Here is a 21,683-nt window from a genome sequence, read left to right as displayed (position 1 = left end):
AGCATTGCTTGATATGAGTTTAACGTCGGATCATGCATATGACAGCCCACCAGCAGCAGAGGATGAGGACGAGGATAAGAATAACCAAGCCAACCAGACAGACCTCGGTGGGGCCACGATTGCAGCAATGCTATGAAGGTAGATTTGTGTCTTTATTTTTCAAAAGCAAAAAAAAGTTTCAAAAACAAAAGAAAGTTTCAAAAGCAAAAATAAAAGTTTCAAAAGCAAAAATAAAAGTTTTAAAAGCAAAAAAAAAAGTTTCAAAAGCAAAAAAAAAAGTTTTAAAAGCAAATATATAAACTGAGAATAATTTATTTGTTAAAAAAATAAAAGCTTTGGTTTTGAATCCAAAAGTTTTGAATCCAAAAGTTTTGAAACTAAAAGTTTTGAAACTAAAAGTTTTGAAACTCAAAGTTTTGAAACTCAAAGTTTTGAAGCCAAAAGCTTTGGAACCAAAAGTTTTGAAGTCAAAAGTTTTGAAGCCAAAAGCTGAGTTGGGTGTAGTGGGCGGGGCATACGCTGCTGAATGTATCAGGAGTTTCTATTGGTCCGTTTGACTTGCGTCTCGTATCTGCATCATCTACACAAACGGGAGGTTACGTGACATGGAGGTAAGTTGACTGCTCTGTTTTGTCAAAATTATTGTAAATATAGCAGCACTTCACTTTGTTCTCATGTTGTTCGTGTCGTGGAGTCTCTTTTTAAGAACGACATGGAGGGCTGCTGTGTTGACATGTAGCCCCACTGTGGGCGAACGTTACATGCACCTGAGGCATCTATGTTAGCTAAGGTTAGCTACACATGTATGACACAATTTAAAACAAATCCTATGAGCTTGGTTCTCTCTGACCGAGGTAGGTACAGATGACGAGGTTACAACCATGTTACTGTCTTGTATTAAACTTGATGAAGATAAGCTAATGTTGAAATGAGCCATTAAATCCTTAAAACTCTTAACTAGTTAGCTAAAGACATCTCTGGTCGCAAGTCATTTGATATCAACCACAATCACGTTAAATTCTATACCATAGAACTGTCTTAATGAGCACTGTGTGTACTATACATTTAGCACAAGAACAAAGAAATGCAATTTAAAGTATGGTATTCATTTTTTGGATCAAGTTTGATTGATATACTTGATGCACATCTCATGTGCTTATTCTAAAACCAGTATGCACGTTTAACTGATCACAAATAAAGCACAGTAAATAGATACGTATGTGTTTATTTTGCTCACTCACATTATACCAAGGTGGTATAAATAGCTGCAGTATAAAATGATTCTGGAACATTTTGTTTGTTTCACTAAAGAATAGAAAACATAAAGAACAAGCACAAGTGAAACACAACACAGAACCATGCTCTTGCCAACAACTATTGAACACATTTATCACACTCTATCAAATCCTGCACCATACTTAATGGCAGTTTGCAGGAGTGTTTTAAAAGATTAATAATCTTTAATGTGGGCTACTGGGAATGTGATGGTGTCTGTGCAAGCACTGACACTTGGGTAACACACAGTGTGGTTAGGCATGGCGTTCAGACACCAATGATCAAATTTCACTGTGAGTTTGAATGTTTGCCGATCTTCCAAAAGCAGATGTCTGTGAGCTTGACCAGTCATCCACTGCATGACTGAGGATACAGTCAAAGCCTCTCCTGCAGTGTCGCCATCAGTTTGTGCATCTTGAAGAGAAATACAAAGTGTAGACCAGAATAAATCTCTCCAGTCATTTTATATGCAAACAGTTAAATATGATGCTCATTAAGACAGTTCTATGGTATAGAATTTAACGTGATTGTGGTTGATATCAAATGACTTGCGACCAGAGATGTCTTTAGCTAACTAGTTAAGAGTTTTAAGGATTTAATGGCTCATTTCAACATTAGCTTATCTTCATCAAGTTTAATACAAGACAGTAACATGGTTGTAACCTCGTCATCTGTACCTACCTCGGTCAGAGAGAACCAAGCTCATAGGATTTGTTTTAAATTGTGTCATACATGTGTAGCTAACCTTAGCTAACATAGATGCCTCAGGTGCATGTAACGTTCGCCCACAGTGGGGCTACATGTCAACACAGCAGCCCTCCATGTCGTTCTTAAAAAGAGACTCCACGACACGAACAACATGAGAACAAAGTGAAGTGCTGCTATATTTACAATAATTTTGACAAAACAGAGCAGTCAACTTACCTCCATGTCACGTAACCTCCCGTTTGTGTAGATGATGCAGATACGAGACGCAAGTCAAACGGACCAATAGAAACTCCTGATACATTCAGCAGCGTATGCCCCGCCCACTACACCCAACTCAGCTTTTGGCTTCAAAACTTTTGACTTCAAAACTTTTGGTTCCAAAGCTTTTGGCTTCAAAACTTTGAGTTTCAAAACTTTGAGTTTCAAAACTTTTAGTTTCAAAACTTTTAGTTTCAAAACTTTTGGATTCAAAACTTTTGGATTCAAAACCAAAGCTTTTATTTTTTTAACAAATAAATTATTCTCAGTTTATATATTTGCTTTTAAAACTTTTTTTTTTGCTTTTGAAACTTTTTTTTTTGCTTTTAAAACTTTTATTTTTGCTTTTGAAACTTTTATTTTTGCTTTTGAAACTTTCTTTTGCTTTTGAAACTTTTTTTTGCTTTTGAAAAATAAAGACACAAATCTACCTTCATACAATGCAAGCTGAGATGCAGCGCCGACTCTCGGGAAATCAGAATTTGAAAAAGGAACTTTCCGATGAACGATCCATGTTTGATTCAGAATTTTTCGAAAATAATGATGAAAAAGTGAGATATTATACTGGACTGCCGGACTTCTCAACCCTGCAAATTCTATACCATTTTATAGAACCACACATCCCATATTCTACTTATGTAAGGACTGGGGGTGTTCACGAGATACGTGTAGATGTTGGCGTAGTTTACAGATGGAAGATAAGTAGGATCGGCACTGAAACCATCTGCACTCATCGTATAGGGATCCAAGTTACCAATAACCTTCAATTTGGCCAGGTAGCGACCCTTTGATGCACTATCCAGTGATTCAAAGTATGGTATTTTCACCGCACTTCCTTGTTTACGCGCCGCCATGTAGGATCTGTATGTACTCCAACATGGCGGACAGACCTCGTAACTAAGGAGATCGTGACGTCGGTAAGACCACTCTATACGCAAGGTGAAGAGTGCGCATCCTAAAGTCACCTAAATACTATTACACAGCAATGAAAGTTCATTATACTCCCATGTGTCACAGCTTAGAATTACCACAGAAAAGCCACATGATGGTAAGGTAAGAATGAAGTCATGATCCATTCTTAGGGAGGATCAGCTCAGTACGATGCAGGGACAAAAATAGTATATTATAAGGGAGTAGTTAGCTGATTCGTTTTGGTTTACTGGCGCAGAGGAGGCCAATTGATCCAGATCTACATCCTACATTTCCCATGATGCAACCAAAAATGCCTGGTGGTTTTAAACTCCATGTCCCCTGTTTGAAATGCAGACTTTCTACAAGTAAGTCAAAGTCTTGTGCTCAAGCCAACACATCATTGGGGTAATTTCTTTACACTTAAGAAATGTCTTCCAGAGCCAGATATTATACATTTTCCCAGACTGTTAATACAAGAAAACTGATTTGTATGTGTTGTCAAGCAACTCACTAGTATATAATCCTTTATTCAGAGTTATTCAGTAATGACGAGGTATTCATTTATCAGCGTTCGCTTTCTGAATTGTTCATTCACTGCAACTATTCAGGATTTTGTTACTCCTAAAACAATCCCCCCTCTCCCCCCATGCAAGGTGAACAAAAGGTCCTGCAGGCTCAAATTATCCAGCGTCTTCCATGTCCGCTGCATTGGAGCGATCACCGACGCACGGGCCAAGAAACACAAAAAGGGCTATTCCCCACTGCTGCTTCAGATGTGCTAATCCATGCGCTTCATGACTTCTGCAAACAGAATTCCACCTTTTTATATGGGGGACACAGTTTGTTTTCCTTTGGCCCAGTCTCAGAAGGGACAGACATGAGGCCCAGAGCAATGCCAGCTCAGCACTTATCACATCAGACTGCTTTCACGGAGTAAAAAACACATCATTTTCTTTCCTTTAGTTTATTGGAAGTGTTTGGAAATACAGATGGAAAAACAGCATCTTGTGTCTTTTGTCAACATAAGTTCTCAGGTGTACTAAACCAAATGTATGAATCTATTACAACAATGAAAGCCCTCAGTAAAGTTCAGGAGACATGTTATGCAATTTGAACTCCAGTTAAACAGCCACTATGTGTAATGATTGATCCTACTCGGCATCTCAGATTTCAGGCCTCTTTACTAAGCTATACTTATGAGATACATTCCTATCTAACAGCAACATTAAAGCAGCAGGAAGCACTGCATGGCTTTTCATTGTCGGTTGATTAATCGCATCCCGAATGTATTAAAGACAAAACAGTTACAGAATTATAAATACATATGTAGCAGTGACTGAATTAAGGATTTCAAAAGTATTTCCACTATCAGTAGGGCTGGACAATATGGTTGAAAACACGATATTACCAGGGATTTCATAACATGTTTGTATAAAACCACACACAAAATAGTCATAATTGAATTATCTCCAAGCCCGGCTTATCATGAAATGAAATGAAGTGAAAAGAAATTTATTTATAGAGCACTTTTCACAGACATGACATCATAAAGTGCTTAACAGCAGACATTTAAAAGCATTAAAAAAAACACAATGTGACCCTAGGGTCAATAAATTACATACACAGAATAAAATAAAATAAAAGATAAATAAAATAATAAAAATTAAAACATATTTTAAGAGCAGGTCTATGACATGGGTTTTTACTCAAACGCCAGCCTAAAAAGGTGGGTTTTGAGCTGTTTTTTGAAAGTATTCACAGTATCTGCGAGGCGTAGAGTAGCAGGCAGAGCATTCCAGAGCCTCGGGGCCACTGCCTCAAAGGCTCCGTCACCACGGGTCTTAAATCGTGTGCGTGGGACTGACAGAAGACCTAGAGCATTTGACCTGAGAGTGCGGGCGGGTGAATAGGGGCGAAGTAGATCAGCTACATAAGCCGGAGCCTGACCGTGAAGTGCTCTGTAAGTGATGGTGAGAATTTTAAAGTGTATCCTAGATGCTACAGGGAGCCAGTGGAGAGATCGGAGTACGGGGGTGATGCGAGACCGTCGATTTGTTCTGGTGAGTAATCTGGCGGCAGCGTTTTGGATGACCTGCAGACGGTTAAGAGCAGATGCACTGAGTGATGTGAAAAGTGAGTTGCAGTAGTCAATGCGTGAAGAGATAAATGTGTGTATGATCATCTCTAATTCAGGTGTTTATACTACAGATCTTAGTTTACTGATATTTCTTATTTTCATGTCATGTTTAGACCCCAAACAAGGTGTTAAGAGACATTAATTTATACTGCCGATAACAGTAACTGCTTTGCTACACTTCATTCGTTGTTTCCCAGTCATTTATCTGAAAGGGATATTGACTTGAGGAAATGTAACAGGGAGGAGTAAAATGTGCTCCATAACTTTGGTCTAATCTGAGTATTGTTCTGTTATCAGGTTCTAGGAAGTCCCTTCAGTTAAAAATGCCCTGCTCTGTTGCTCCAGCATCATCGCCTAAAGCCCCCGAGCAGGCAGATGGACACAAGGTCTGAGGGATGATGGAGAGGATGGAGGAGCCCTGGCCGTCTAGTCTGGTGCTTATCTGCGCCGCGGGGCTTTTTCCAGTCCAGCCCTGATAACCAAAGGTCGACTAGCAAAATACAGGATATGACCCAATAACCTTGCAAGGCAGCAGGGTCGCATTATTGTTTTATTAGGGGAGGTCTTTTTCTGGAAACAGTCCCAACAGATGTCAGTGGTTTTGATGAATGCGGTCAGAGTTTTGACAACCGCTGTAGTTGCCTCTGTTCACTGAAAAACGGCCATAAATTAAAGTCGTAAATTAAAGATCTCCATTTTGTTCGCTTTGGCAGCCCCCATAACTAAAAGCAGTATTTTCAGGTGAGTCAGTGGGGCATAGGCGCAATCAGAATTGTGTTACCGAATTCGGGAATAGATAATGACTTAGACATTTACGGCAATGAAAATCTTTGACATTACTACTTTAAGGACAAAGCAGCACATTGCAACATTCAACACCAACCAAACCACCAGCTATTTTCACCATAACTTTACCAACAACGGCCTGTTGAGGCGATGAGAAAGATGCAGCATATTACACAGACGTTAGCTAAGCTGTGAAGTAAAACGAGACAGAAAACAGTTCAGTGTTGACACTTTTTATTTCCCCTGAAATGACCGCACCATGATGTGTATCACATTATGAATTAAGATTTACATTTGTTTGTCATTTTGCCAAGTTTACAGAAGAGAGTCCAAACATGGCACAGGTGCAGAGGTTATCAAGTTTGGGGGTTTGCTTATCCCCCTCCTGTTGTTTTGCAGTTGGTTCAATCCACTGGGAATTTGCCTCTTCAAAATCCCACTGGAAAATATGGACAGGTTAAGATATTATTATATATAGATACAGAATAACAGCCGAAGGATTATCATGTCATCTTTTACAATTTATACACGAGTCACCATAGCTTACTAACCATCCCTGTAGGCATTAAGGCCTCAAGAGGGTTATGTTTCAGGGTATATAAGCAACGCGTCATAGTGGTTGCAGTTTGCTCAAACCGTTTCCGTAGCAGAGTTGCAAATACCCTTCATCTAGCACTTTTTCTCCACAAACAGGAATATTTGTTATTAGGCCCTGATCCTTATCCCATTTAACGCTGGTCTTTTTTCAATGCGAGATCCTGAAATGAAATACTTTCTTTATGACTCATGTTGTGTAACAGACTCAGCTAAATGTCGAGAATGCAAAAGGCTTAGACTTGCTCACACACACACACAGAGTTAAGCCCTGGCCAGCGGACATCACACAACAGACCATAAATGTATCCCAAAATAGCAGAGGGTAACACTGGCCCCTGATAGACAAGGCAAGCATTTTGCACTACTTCCTAGGCAGACAGGCCCAGCCCAGTGCTGGTATTTAATCAAAGATCCTTTACAGGAGAACAATTAGGCCACAAGGCAAATCGCAAACAATTCCAACCCCGGCTGTACCCCTCAGTACATAGAAGCCCCCCCCCCCCCCCCACACACACACACACACTCTTCACCTCAGTGAAGAGCCGGCACTCAGCAGAAATGTGCAAGAAACACAATAGACAATTCAAGCTGCTGGCTGCATTGACTGCCCAGTGCATGCAGGCAGCACACTCCAAAAATGCTGCAGTGTGGTTCTATCATGATCAGCAATTATGGCGATATGAAAAGCAGACATTTAAATTCACATTATATGTATATCTAAAAATTGTCCACTAGCACAAATCGCTTCCTCTCTGTCCTCAGCTTGCTTTGGAACATTTTACAGTTGGGTAACTTCGGCAAACAAACCTCCACGAACCAACAAGAGTTGAGGTTAGATTAAGTTGAAGAGTATTCACAAAGCCAGATACAATTGCATGCTTTACCACATACAACTTGTACACACTAGTACATTTTGAACACTTTGTTTGAGCCCTCTTACTTCTCTATAACACCAACTCTAATAAGGGCATTCAAGTCATTTGCCTTCTCCTGTTTGCTGAACAGTATCAAGCTGCAATTGTTTGCCCTCGCACCATTTGCCCGTGTTTCTTGGATTAAATGACACCTTCCATAGCTGGACTTTCTACACCGGGACATTAAGGGAGTTGCTCTTGTGGCTCCGAGCGCCTGAAAAGGAACAGCTTGTAATTTCACTCTCCGTGCAAACTCAAACTGTGCCTGTTTAGAGAGGAGAGTTTATATAAAACGTGAGCTGCCCTCAAAAGCGAGATTGCTTTTGTTGCTGTGTAGCCAATATTCAATTCTGCGCACAATTGCACACTGCAGAATGAAGCCACGTTTCACTTTACTTCAAATCACCACTTAAGAAACAAATCATGCTTCTCACAAATATTCTCACCATACACCTTTACCCATAAAGCGCGTGCACACACGTCTCTCTAGGACTCATCAATCCTAAAATAGTACGATGACTGCTGTCTTCTTACAAGAAACTCTGACAACTGACTTACTTCCCTCGAGGTCACATGTGAAAAGCACAACTCTCGGTGTGCAGCAGATCAAACTGCTGACCTTTCTTGACCGTTACTTCTTCTTGTGACTTCCTCAGAGCGCTGGATTTTAATTTGCTCATTATAACCTCTAAAATGTACATGTGAGGCATTTGATTGAATCTAATGTAGCAGAGACAGCCCATTCATAAAGGTGGTATTATATACATCTGGTAAAGAAGAACACACAGTGCCGTTTCAACCTGAACTTGAAGTAAATTGCAGTGTCTCGACTGTAACCTCTGCATGAACTTCCGTGCTGTGCAGGGAAAACTCGTTACATAAGCCCATGAAAAGATAGTCAGTTCAAACAAGGTGATGTTGCACAATTTAACAGCGGTCATCCACCCTGCTATATTCATTCATAGTGACGCAGTGGTCATGAAACGCACATTATGTCAACATGCTGTCGCCACCTCGTGGTAGGCCCACTGTGAGAAGTACACACAGCTTTATTTATTGGCAGGCTTGCGTCTGAGATCATTGTTCACCACCGCAAAACAGACAAGATATTCCCAAATATTGTTATGATTGCAGGGAAAAAAATGCAACAGTGTACATTTGAGACTTACAGGTTGTTACTTAAACATTAAATTAGAAACGTAAAAAGGGTTGTTGACTTAAAAAACCCCCAAAAAAGACAACTATTTCTTGTGCAGTTGCTGACTACATTAATCGGTGTAAGTATTTTGCATTGAATCTATTAAGGAAGCATTAACTTTGGATCTCTGCTCAGACTGTTGAGCTTACTGAAGTTTGTAAGAAAAGGTCATACTGCTCACCAACAGGGCTAAACAGGCCTCCAACCCACCTCCAGGTCAGAGCTGACTGGTGAAGAGTCACAGGAACTGTCGACTCTGATCACTCGCACCGTCTGGTTGAGAGACCGGTCCTCCAACTCCTCGGACATCACCTCCTTAAGGCATATCTGCAAAACAAAAAAAAAACAAAAAAAATTCAACTGCAAGGATGACCAAGGAGAAAATACAAGTATGCAGTCTGTTCCACCACAGATTCTTCACTTACTTTCCCCGCAGGTTGAACTGTGACATCCATATAACCACCCATCTCAGTCATCTTCTGGATATTTTTTGTCTTTGAAGAAAAGGTTGAATAGAATTATGATCAAAAGCATCATTCCCATTCATTCTACGAAAATGCCTCAAACCTCGCAGAGGAATGCCTGCATTCTGTTACTTTAAGCACATTTAAACAGACGCATCCTGGTAATTTAATGAGTAACAATGACACATTAAGTAATCTTCCAATACGGTCAATGTTTAATATAAAACAGTTGGTTAGTTGTTACTTTATTTACTCAGAAAGTTTGTTGAGATAATGATTCCTGTACAATTTCTAGGGTTAAGAAAAACCAATAGGACCACAAACACCAAGTATCAAACCGTACTTTTGTCCCTGCTGACGCATAAGCTCGCCCTTTTCCTTGTCTCTTCATGACAGCGTTATCCTCAGTGAGGATGCGGGAGCGAATTAAAAGCCTCTCTTTGTCTGGAGAAAAAATGGTAAGCTTCTGTATGGCTCCTCTCCTCCACCAGTGGACGACAAGAATCTGAAGACGTTGGATTAAAGGTCGACACCTGGCTGAAAGTCGATACAATTCAAGACATCATTTCATCTACTTGTACAGGTTCTTTCCCTGAGGTCCAACACTGTAGGCAGTATTGTGAAGCCCTTCGCTTTCTCTTACGTCATGGCGTCTGTTGCTTAAACGGTTACCAGAGAGAGTTCAGATCTTGGTGAACCTGAATCATTGTTGTGTTGTGAATGCTACCATGAACCACCGACAGTTCTGTGGTTAAAAGGTTTGCTGTGAAGCCCTGAGCCTGACAGAGCGAGTAAGATGTGATCACTTTTTGCCATATAAGGATACAAGAAGGTCCATGATGACACAGCATATTGCTGACAGCAGCCACGGCATGACTCTTAAGAGAAAGCCAAACTGAGTGTCGTAGAAGAGTATGGCAGCAGCGTAGAGGGCACCAGACAGCGAGCTCAGCAGTCCAGAGAATATGTAGGCCCAGGTCAACATCTGCCCTCTGTACTAAAAAGGGAGAAAATAAATGCAATTTATTTTAAAGCGATTTAACACTGGGAACTACTTTGGGAAAGCAATAAGAAGTGGCTCCGACACCAGAACACTCATGTACTGTTTGTCACTTACTGCTCTGCAGAGAGCAGGGAACCTGGAGGTCCAGGCGATGACACAGGACAGCAGGCCAAGTACGTAACCCAGGACTTCAGTGTTGTCCTGTTAGAAGAACAGTTTTAAGTTGTTATAATGTCTGATACAACACGAGGAGAGGTGGTAAGTCTGAATAGACCACGTTGAAGAACATGAACATCGATCCACACTGCAGGAATTGAAGATGTGAAATACACTACGGAGTATTTTAAACTGCAGAGCGCCACGTAGATGTGAGAAGAGTGTAGATGTACAAACAAATTCCACCTGTCACTACACACGAAATCTAAATGCGTTTGTCCATGGAACTACACTAAGTCATACAATTAAAAGGACTACAACTAGCTACAGCGGCGGTGTGTGCTCACTTGGAGGGTGGCATGCAGCAGTCTCCTCCTGCCAATGAGAGGCCTCACTGCTGGGAAATGGGTCACCCTGGATTTCAAAAAGCCTCCCGCAACGACCATCAGTACACACACGGCAAGGAGGTGCTGCCTCCTCCGCCCTCTCATCACCCTCAGCCTCCTGCCTGAGATTGAACACACGAGGAGATGTTTGCAGTTGGACACAGTTAACATCACAGTTAACACATCCTCTATTCATGCGTTTGGTTATCTGTAGAGCGTCTCTGATACGTTCCTTACTGTTTTCCCTAAAGGGTTTGGCCAGTTGGATGCTACTACTAAAAACACCTTCACTTTGTTTGAACAAGGTACAGTTGGTAGATTGAGATGGATAATGTTTGCATTAATGTTATTGCGGTATGGCGTTGTATCTATACATACCTGCCTTTGAGTTCCAGTTCAGGAGCACATGGCAGCAGCAAGAAATGAAACTAACAGCATCCATAGCAGCAGCAAAAGCACCCATCAAAACCTACAGGGCAGGAAGCAGAGATGAGTTATTATTGTATACAATTCGATTTTTATAAAAGTGCCATGATTAAAAACGATGTTACCTGAATATGCAGCTGTCTGGACAGAATGGCTCCGATTGTGCTGCACAGGTTACCGAGGAAGCTGTAGAGGAAAGTGATGGTTCCTCCGGGATTTTCTCCTCGAAATGTGCACCTCTGACACACGAAGCTTAAAGAGTTGATACGAGTTTTATTGTTACATTTTTTTTTTAAGTTTATTTTTTATTACTGGAACTAATGCTGACTTAAGACATACTTACAGAAAGCACGACAGCAGTGAAAGCAGCGCAGATAGAAGGCTGAGGCCGATGGGGACGCAACGTGTGTCTGCGTTATGAGAGAAGCAGGTAGTGACCGAATCCACGCAAAATGCATCCAAACCGAAGGGAAACGTGTTGGGATTTCCGCTTGTCTGACCCTCCAGGGTCAATGTACGTCCCCCCATGTCAATTGGGCATATGCTTACATTTCGCGAAAAAACGAATCCATGCAGCAGCACCTGTGCAGCCGTAAGACGCCCAAAAGCATGATGGAAGCACCTGCATGGTGTAGGGAGGAGCTCACCTGGGACATGCCTTATATGGAACAGGAACACTGGATGTTGCGGGAAATAAGCTCCGGAAGTCTCAGTTTTGAAGGCTAAATTTAAACTAATGCGTCCATGCTTTGTTTGATCATTGAGTTGGTGATCAACCTCAAAGTCGAGCTTCCATAGACATGTGCATGCAATGTTATGCAATCGATAGTTAGTCAATTTTGATATGCTGGCCTGGGAGCAAAATCCCCTTTATACAGAAAGATCTAAATCAAAATCAACAGGACAACATTCAGATCAAATCCATACGTTGAACTCGTATGTTTCAGCAATCATCTGCACATCTTCAGATTCCATGGGTTTAGGTGAATTCAACTTCATTCTAAACAGAACCTTTAACTTTCATTTAATTAAATGCTGATGTCAAAATATTGATTCATGTAAATGTTTAGTCAATGAAACTGCAGCAAATTAAACTTTTTTTAGAGATGAACCTCCACATTAATACATATGCCCCTAGATATTAATAATTGTTTTACAAACATTTTCCAATACAGATTATTTTCCTTTACTACTTTGTATTGTGTTGCATTAACCGATGACACCTGGTGGAAATGGAGTAAAGACAGGATGCACTGACATGAAAACAAACAATTTGTTATAATACAGCTTTGTGACATTAATCACAACGTTTATGAATAAAAGCATTGTCAAACAATCATTTCTCCGGGTAATTTAGACTTTGTGATGTGTCGTTTGAAAAACACCGTCATAATACAAGTAAATAAAGTTTGTTCAATGTCTTATAAAATTCACACCCTCTGGACATGAATCCATTTACTAACACTGGTGAGATCTGGTGTGCAACCGGTGGTCCAGTTGATGGAATGCATTGCGTCAATATGATCTTCTAACCAGAGCAGTATATATATATATATGACATATTATGCACCTCATTCCTTAATATTGAGACAGCCAAAACGTTCCGTACTCACAAGATTAAAGGGACGATATCTACCTACGGATACTAGTCAGCATTAATTCCTCTGAAATCACATGTGTACATTTCATAATTGAAATAGCTTTGATTTCAAATCTTCGTCAGGCGTCCAGGTGCTGTTTGAGACGGCGTACTTTCTCCTTCTTGTTCTTGTTGCCGTGTTTTTTCCAGGGTTTTCCCTCCACCGCCTCTGAACCAGGTTGTGCTGGGCCGACAGGTCCGCTGCCTGGCTTGTAGCCCATAACAGACTGAACGCCCTTGGAGAGCGCCCGCACATTCTCCTGAAGATTGAGATCCCATCAATACTCAAGCATGTCATTCCACATGTTTTTATATTCTATGACAACCAATAACTACTATTAAGGCATTTGTCTTACGAACAAGAAAACAACATATTTATAGTACCTGATGGAAGAAGTTCTTGTCAACCACATTTTCAATTCTCCGGATTTTCCGCGGTTTGTTTGTTGTTGTGGAAGAGGAGGGGTCACAGCAGTCTGAGTCCATATTCAAGAAGCCGTTGTGCTGCGGCTGGAAGTCCTGAGCGTTGATATGTGGAGGAGGATGGCAGTACAGAAGCTTTCCCTGTAAGGAGTCAACATTGTTAGGTTGCGTATGTGAACACCCTCTGTACTAAAATGTACTAGCAACTGTAACGTTTCAGTTCTGACTCGGGTGTAGCACTCACAGTGACAAAATCCTTCAGGATGTATCGGGCTGATCTGGATTGATCAGGCTGGCCGTGCGTTGTCATAAAGCCTCTCATGTCTGAAATAGAGGGAAACACAATAATACACTTTATGCTGCTCTTATTCAAAAGCATTGAGTTTACTCAAGATAAAAAAAGTACACATTCAAAAAAAACTTAGTTCTAGGAAACAGAAGGCTATGAAGTGGGATAATAACACATGAGTGTATGAGAGACTTTTTATTTTTTGATATACAAGTTCAGCTCATCTCCATTTAGAGAACATGTTTGGGGCTATTGTTCATGTATTCTCTGTTGACACAATAAATAACTGTTAATCTCACATCCATAAGCCATCAGCATCTCCTCAGAGGTGGGAGGTCTGTCGGGGTCTTCATCTTCTCGTGGTCTGATGATGTTGAAGCCATAGGTGCCTTCTAAGACATGCCGAGGGATCACCTGACATATGTGACCAATCTGTTAAAGACTTAACCAAGATCCAAGAAATTCTTAAAGTTATTCAAGATTTTTGTGATACAGTTTAAAATTGATTTTGGTTATTTGAATTAATTACGGTAAATAAATCACCAGCTGATGCTGGGGCATAGTGACAGAGGGGTGCAGTTGATCACACTGCCATGATTAGATGGTTGAAGACAAACAGTTCTGTGTCACTGACTGAAACAAATCTGCTGCAGGATTCTGCAGGTGCTGTGCCAACAGCATACAAAGGATATATGTGAGACTGCAGGTACGTGATCTCTCATCTGGTCAATGGGCAGGATCCCAGAGCAGATCATCTCAGCTTTGGTAGAAACAAAGGAGGGCATGACCAGACCTGGGCAGTCACAGAGGCACAGGGCTGGCTCCACATACAGAGTCTGTTATACGTGTCAAGAAAAGGCAACACAATCAATCACACATCAGGCTTTCTGATAATGAAAGAATTGAATTCACATCGAGAGGTTTATAGCGGTGTACTGTACCTGAAAGTGCTTTGTGTGTCCAGGAGTGGCTGAAACAGACACCTTCTTGTTCCTTAGAATAGTGTTGATTGTGGAACTCTTCCCCACGTTAGGATACCCAACCTGTTGAATTCATTCACAAAGCCAATCAGAAGACTCATAACGGGACTTGATCACAGCATGCACTTTGCAGTCGATTGCATGGCGTTAACTTGTCACCCACCATTCCCACGGTTAGTTGTCCTTCTCTACACCTGGGCCCGTTGTGAACAGCCTTAAACACGTCAAGCAGCTCATCCTTATGCAGCAGCCGGCTTGAGTTGTGGAAGGAGGATTTAATGGATGAACCATCTCCCCCTTTTTCTTCATCTTCTCCATCGTCCTCTGAGCAGGTGTGCCAGTCCTCTTCATCGACAGTTATCTTTACCGGCTGATCTTCGTCTGTACCACTCTCTTGTTCCTCTTCATCCTCGTCGTCCTCCTCCTCCTCCTCCTCCTCCTCCGCTGCCTTCATCTCCTCCTCTCCAGTTGCCCCTTTTTGGATCAAGTATTTGTCATTGTCTGGCTGTCCTTCTTCTTCTTCTGGGTCACTCTCTCCACACTCTGGCTCCTCCACTTCCATGCCCTGTGAGAGGAGACGCTTTGCATTCTGATACTGGCTTTAAAAGGCAGCAGCAAGTCTGAATATGCTAAAGAGATCTACACACATTCACAAGCATTTTTCCGAAACAATCTGAAATCACAAAGTGATAACATCGAGCTCCCCTTTGCTGAAGGAATGTAGATATACACTTGCTCCCAAGAAATGTACATGAATGTATTAACACATGCATTCAAATTCACCAGTGATGTACAGCTTCTCAAATTCACCTTTTCCTCTGCCTCCAGTCTGTCGTTCTCTGCCAGTGCAGACCAGAAAACTGCCCTCAGCCCCTGTTTCTGGAAGTATCTGGCCCACGCTCGCCTCTGCTCCTTGGTCAGCAGGTCTGCCTTATTCACCAGCACCATGTTGACCTTGTGCTCCGACGCTTCCTTTACGTACAGTTCCTGGCGGCACACAACAGAAAAGTGTCAAATGTTCGGTTCACTTGTGTACAGTATTTCTGCTGTTTTCCTCTTCTATTTAATTTGATTATTTCACTTATTTAAAAATAACTACAGTAAGTACAGATGTTAGAAAGCTTTGAGGGAAAAAAAAAGAGATGAAAAACCATTCAAAAGAGAGAACAAACTGTTTAAAGGTGACAGAAAATATGTATGTATCCCAATGCAGGGTGGAAAAACACTGGAAAGTAAGTCACAGTTTAGTTCCATCCTCTTTAAACAACTCTACCAAATGTACTTTACCAGGTCAGCACATCTGAACAGCAACGGATTTCTGCCATCAACAATCTGAACGACGACGTCACTACAGGAAAAACATGAACATTTGCATTACGTAAGCACACATTCCTCATTAAAGACAGGTATAAACTGACAGCTGTATACAGCTTGTGGTTTTTTTACCTCCTCTCGATCACTCTCCACAGTTGTCTCCAGAACTCCAGGTTCCTCTCAAATGGGGTGAGGATTAACTTCTGTTCCTCTTCTAGTCTTTAAGGGGAACACTTGGAGTTAAATTGCTGACACAAATAATCTTATTTTTTACACAACTTTTTAGACAATAAACAATCACAATACTAATGCTTATAATAAAACCATCCTTAAAAGAAAAAAGGTGACTGAGAATACAGAATATTACACACTGTGCAAGCGCTCGTCTCCACTCCAAGAAGCTGTCTTTCTCTGCTAGCTGAAGCACGTCTGCACTGGTGCCTTCGTCCCAGTGGGGGCTTAACATTAGGAGAGAGGTATCACAAAAATTTAAAATGCAGGGAATACAGTACAGCCAATTCATCAAATAAACTAGATCTGTGGTACTTACCGTCTCGGAATTCTGAGGAAATGCTTGTTGTCTTCATGCAGCTTCTTCAGCCTGGTTCGCTCTTCAGCTGTTATTAAGCCTGCTCTGGCCTCCGCTGGCACAAACTTGATGTTGAGTTTCTCTAAGAAAACGAAGCATGAAACAGTCAGCGACAGCAGTAGAATCAAAGGACAGAGGAGTAGTAGACAACACAGTAACATTTAAGGCTCATGTGCTCAATGATAAGACTATTACATTGCAGCTGTATACAACACAGTATCAACAGGTACAACCCAAAAATGTGTTGTGCAACAACCAGTGTTAATTTGGTTTGCATTCAGTTTAATATGAGGTTTAGAAACAACAGCTGTGTCAGAGAATTACATGTATTGGGGCAGTCAGTACCCATTGCCACGCTTGGTATGTAAAAATGATTCTTTGGCCACAGCATACATGTACAACCGAAGAAGTACACGTGAGTTAAGTGAGGTATCGCTTACCTGCAACAAACTCTGTTCCTGCCATTTCTGCAGTGGCCAGAAAGTCATCCATGGAACTCTGTTCTGTCACTGACTGCAGGTTGAGCCGTCCCCAGTCATAGCCATCATTCAGCTCACATGTGTGGCGCTGAAAATGTGACAATCATCAATTATCAAATAACGCCTCCATTAATAATAGAAAACCACACAGAACCAGTTCTAACTATTTTATGACAGTATGGCAAAAAAGTGTTCCTGTATAATTGATCTCCACATGGGTAGCCAGTGAAATAAATATCCTCTCCTCTATGATTTGATTAAACATGTTTAATATGAGCTAGTTGATGCCCTGACATACCCAGGTCTCGCCCTTCGGCCCCTTGTTTCCTCGGCCTGCCTGGAGTCTTTCCTTGATCAGAGCTCGACCCAGTCCGCCTCCTCCGCCTGCATTCTTCTTACCCATACTTACTTTTGATGTTGACACGTCTGTTCTAATATATATATAAAGTATACTCCACACACAAAAAACTGTAATATAGTGTATCTAAAGGGTGCAAACACGCTATATGTCACTAGCTACTGTATCCCATGTGCACAACGTTGTTGTCGTAGGAACCGGAAGTGGGAAAAACCAATCGAACCTCATATCCGGACGAATCGACCTCAACTACTTGGGGATATTGATTGATATATCTTAGTTTAGTAGTTACTAATTGTCATACCATTCCTGCATAATTATCCACTAAACACTTAGGATAATATCTGCTCTATTGTAAGCATTTACAGTGTCGTTGATATGGTACAGTCGACTTGCTTGTCCAGCTATCAAATGTGCCCTGAAGAAAATGGGGTACGACTAATATTTGTTCCTCGCGCCTCAAGTTTTACAATAAAACACATATAAATACAGACTTCATAGATATAGCACTAAAGTAGATTGACATTAGATTAAATTCACAAATTAAAAGTTAGTAATGGCAAAGTAACAAGTAATTACTCTTCCCTCGTTACACGCGATTAACAAAAGCACTTCTGATGTTAACCAAAAGATGGCAGCATAAAACAGCTTTATCAGAATGAGTCTCCTAAACTCGTCCACATAACACAAAATGACGAGCAGACATACAAAGTAAATGTTTGACAATTTTATATTATACAGCCTATTATACACAGCTTGTGTTTTCAATGTTAAAATTACATTTAAGTGTTGATGCAGATTGAGTCGGTTTCATCTCAGGAGGAGAAAACACACTTTAATTTCCAGTTAAAATCGTTAATAGATATGTTGAAAGCCAAGGAAATGAGATACATATCTTAAGTCTAATTTGTGTCTAAGTCTAAATCTTGATTTTGGTGGGAATATGCCTAATTGCGCATTCGTTAATTAATTGGTATATTAAATATATATTTACATGTACATATTTATTTACATGTATACAAAATAGCCTGCAGCCATTTGGAAAACAGAGGGTAAGCGTGAGGTTTTTGTATCAATGAACACAATCAATACAAACCATTACATGTCTATTGTCATTTGGTTTCGCCCCCCCTTGCATTCTCACTCAAATGGTTTCACCCTGACTATATTCCGCGAAGCTCGTCCAACAGCAGCAGTCTGTGTGCAGAGCTGCGAAGAGACAGAGCGAAAGGCACCACAATGGAAAAGAGCGCGTTAGAGGAGGAACTTATGAAGTACGGTGTTTCTGCGTTCAGTTCACAGAGTAGCGCACAAATGACCTGACGAGCAACATTTAGTAGTAATACAAAGTTTTTTTATTTCTTTCTCTCTCCGTAGACTTTGTTGCTGTTGATTGTAAACAGCAATAAAATGCTGCCTTGGAAGAAGAATAAGTTCGACCTGATTGAGGAAGACAGGCAGTCCAAGCAGAAGGGCTATGCTGTGAGCCTCAACTACTCTGCTCTCACCTCTTTCGCCAAGTCCTGCCCCGAGAGTGCACTCAACAGGGTGGGCAGCATGTTCAAGTCCAAGAGGAAAAAGGTGAAGATCACCAGCGACGACCCCACGTACACAGTGCTCTACCTGGGGAATGCCACCACCATCCAGTCCAAAGGGGACGGCTGCACGGACGTGGCGGTGAGCAAGATCTGGGGCAAAAGCGAAATGGGCAAGAACGGCACCAAGATGAGACTGACCATCAGCTCGCAGGGCATCCGGATGGTGCATGTGGACGACAAGGCCAGGAGGCCGGGACACTTGTACTTGCTGCACCGGATAACCTACTGCGTGGCGGACCCGAGGCTACCCAAGATCTTCGCCTGGGTTTACAGGCACGAAATGAAGCACAAGGCCGTGATGCTGCGCTGCCACGCAGTGCTGGTGTCCAAGCCGGAGAAGGCAAAGGCCATGGCGCTGCTGCTGTACCAGACCTCGGCCACGGCCCTGGCTGAGTTCAAAAGACTAAAACGGAGGGACGACGCCAGGCACCAGCAGCAGCAGCTCATAGGGGAACAAACCATACCGTTGGTCCCCATCAGGAAGCTGCTGAACGGACAGTGTTACTACAAACCCCCGGTGGAGCGCAGCCGGAGCGCGCCCAAACTGGGCTCTATCACAGAGGACTTGGTCGGGGAGGAGGAGGAGGAGAAAGCGATGCACTTTGAGTGTGAGGACATTCTGGACACGGGCGGGGATGGTGTCGCCAACGGCAAACAGGAGTTGTCTCAGATTATTAACGATTTGGGAGAGATGAGCATAGGAAACGATGTGCAGACACTAAAAGCTGACCTCAGAGTCACCAGACTTCTGTCTGGGGAGAGCACGGGGAGCGAGTCCTCCATCGAGAGCAGCCAGGAGCCCCCTCCAATCACTAACGGGGTTGAGGAGGTAAAGGTGCAGGAAATTGCCTGACTCATTTTAAGCATTTCTTGGTGCCTCTGTTTTGTTGAGCCACTGTGTCTCCACAAGAAACATTTACTGTGTGTTCAACCTTGTGTTGGAGAGTGGTTGTGTAATCTGGTGCCCCCACGACTAATTGACAGGATCCAGAAAAAAAAGAAGGTTCCGAGACTATTGCCGCACATGGGCACGCAATTAGGCTGCTGAATTGTATTTGAAGAATGTGTAAACACCAAAAACAAGTGCATGCCGATTTGACAGATGACCCCTGTGCGCCGCAGGACACACTGCACTAATTCCATCTCCTTCATTTAAGAGGATTTGCTATATCCTCCAGCTTGTTTACTGAACTTTTTTCCTCTCTCTTGAAAATTGCATTCTTCTGTTGAAAGATGCTAATCGTGATCCAAAAAACATTCCGTTTTAAAGCACGTTTTGTTCTTTTCCTAAGTGGTTCAGTGGGTCTAAACAGGCATTCTTAATTTTCCTGTGAAGGTGCTTTTGCAACAGCCTGTTCATTTACTTTATTTTGCACTCTTGTTGAATTCATTCAAGTCTTATGTTGACTACATGTACATAATGTTTGTTGGTATGTTGTCTGAAACATAAATGTCTTATCTTTGCTGTGCAAAAGAAAAACACAATGTAATGAGATGTAAAGTAAGATGTTTAAAATATAAATATGTTATTTTTTAAAAGGAAATGTGGTTTGTTATGTGAACCTCCATTGAATTATCAATAAAAAGGAAAATTATATGAACTCGATGACGTTTGTGTCTAGATTTGTACAACAAGTAGGCAATGTTTTCCTCTGGTGCTCTTCATTGTACAGTCAGTGGGGATTTACCTTGAGAGGCTCAGATTTGCAGTGCTGAATATCAGTCACACGGAGGTGGGAAACTGAGAGAGACTCCACATTTCTTAGCTGTGTAGTACAGGTGTTGTTGGCGTTGTCACCGCAGTTTCTGTGTTTTTGTAGATATATATTTCACTTTTAAGTCTAGGCTTGATCTGTCCTTTGCCAAATTGCTCTGAGGGAACAGGCTGTTGTAGAAGTTATTCAATTAAGGTACTGAAGGCCCATTCTTTCTGACTGGCCTCAGGGAAGCCAGGCTGCACAGGAGGACGTCAGCACAAGCCGTTAGAAGATCACATGGGTCCTTTAATGACAAGGTGACTGAAGCACCAGAGGTCTTATAACAGCATAGCGACTGTTTTTCCTTTTCAATTACGTCATTCACTACAGAGAATCTCTTAGGGGGAAAAACAAGAGCTGTAATTCTATATATACACTGTAATGTTATAGAATCGTACATTCAGAACCAGCAGCTACATTTCATTCACATTTGCCACAAATCAGAATAACTGCATAAGTAGTGGCACGTGTTAGTTTGACTTCACTAAAATGTCAGGTTGAAATTGAAAGTGACACTGATAAAGGATTAAGTGACTTCCTTCTATTATATGCCAGTGCACCCACAGTGGCAAAGAGACAGAATCACCTCTCATGCCAGCGCATGTGACCTGTAGTCAGTGAGGGATGTCACTTAGCAGGTGCAACACTTCTCTTGTTCCTCTGAATGTGGTCGGCATCACTTCCTTTTCACACACAGCAACAGGCCTATGTATGTGCCACGCAATTCTTGCCAGTCATTTCGACAGAGCAGTATGGAACACACAGATATTGATGTATTGATGCACGTAAGCCATTAGTGTTATGTGAGCCGCACCCCAAAGCCCACATCGTGCAGGGTTTCCCCCCCCGAGCCATGCACATTCCCACTAACACCAGCAGCACTGACACTGCACACTAACAGGGCTGAATAAGACATGGACAGGGAGAAAACCAGAGGAGGTAGCTATGGGGATTGTTATCTGCACGGACAGTGTTTCACCAGCCGACACAATCCTATTTTCCCTGCTGACGAATTCACTGAAAGCAAAAACACTCCC

General features: G+C 41.8%; 3 protein-coding genes across 3 annotated transcripts; 1 reads left to right on the top strand and 2 right to left on the bottom strand.

Annotated features, from left to right (window-relative positions):
• Positions 1-5,603: 5,603 nt before the first annotated feature.
• On the bottom strand, positions 5,604-11,748 carry tmem44 (transmembrane protein 44; the record flags this gene model as incomplete). Its single annotated transcript, XM_079266606.1, has 10 exons — positions 5,604-5,762; positions 6,396-6,515; positions 8,996-9,112; positions 9,211-9,285; positions 10,076-10,246; positions 10,367-10,453; positions 10,756-10,912; positions 11,169-11,263; positions 11,346-11,472; positions 11,564-11,748. The coding sequence occupies 10 exons, from the start codon at positions 11,746-11,748 to the stop codon at positions 5,604-5,606; spliced, it is 1,293 nt and encodes a 430-aa protein (XP_079122732.1).
• Positions 11,749-12,402: 654 nt separating this feature from the next.
• On the bottom strand, positions 12,403-17,477 carry lsg1 (large 60S subunit nuclear export GTPase 1). The gene is made up of 14 exons (XM_079266840.1): positions 17,232-17,477; positions 16,895-17,021; positions 16,416-16,536; positions 16,237-16,323; positions 15,998-16,084; positions 15,839-15,899; positions 15,362-15,538; positions 14,715-15,116; positions 14,513-14,614; positions 14,255-14,407; positions 13,871-13,985; positions 13,527-13,606; positions 13,244-13,423; positions 12,403-13,119 (listed from the first exon to the last, which is right to left on the bottom strand). Exons 1-14 carry the CDS (start codon positions 17,334-17,336, stop codon positions 12,940-12,942), a joined length of 1,977 nt encoding a protein of 658 aa, XP_079122966.1. The 5' UTR covers positions 17,337-17,477; the 3' UTR covers positions 12,403-12,939.
• Positions 17,478-18,521: 1,044 nt separating this feature from the next.
• Positions 18,522-20,580, top strand: fam43a (family with sequence similarity 43 member A). The gene is made up of 2 exons (XM_079268012.1): positions 18,522-18,565; positions 18,669-20,580. The coding sequence occupies exon 2, from the start codon at positions 18,702-18,704 to the stop codon at positions 19,740-19,742; it is 1,041 nt and encodes a 346-aa protein (XP_079124138.1). The 5' UTR covers positions 18,522-18,565; positions 18,669-18,701; the 3' UTR covers positions 19,743-20,580.
• Positions 20,581-21,683: the final 1,103 nt, after the last annotated feature.

This window comes from Melanostigma gelatinosum (assembly GCF_949748355.1).
Source record: "Melanostigma gelatinosum genome assembly, chromosome: 4".
In the NCBI taxonomy this organism is placed as follows: Eukaryota; Metazoa; Chordata; class Actinopteri; order Perciformes; family Zoarcidae; genus Melanostigma; species Melanostigma gelatinosum.
Note: the sequence above shows the minus strand (reverse complement) of the source record. Positions and strands in the feature narration are given on the sequence as shown.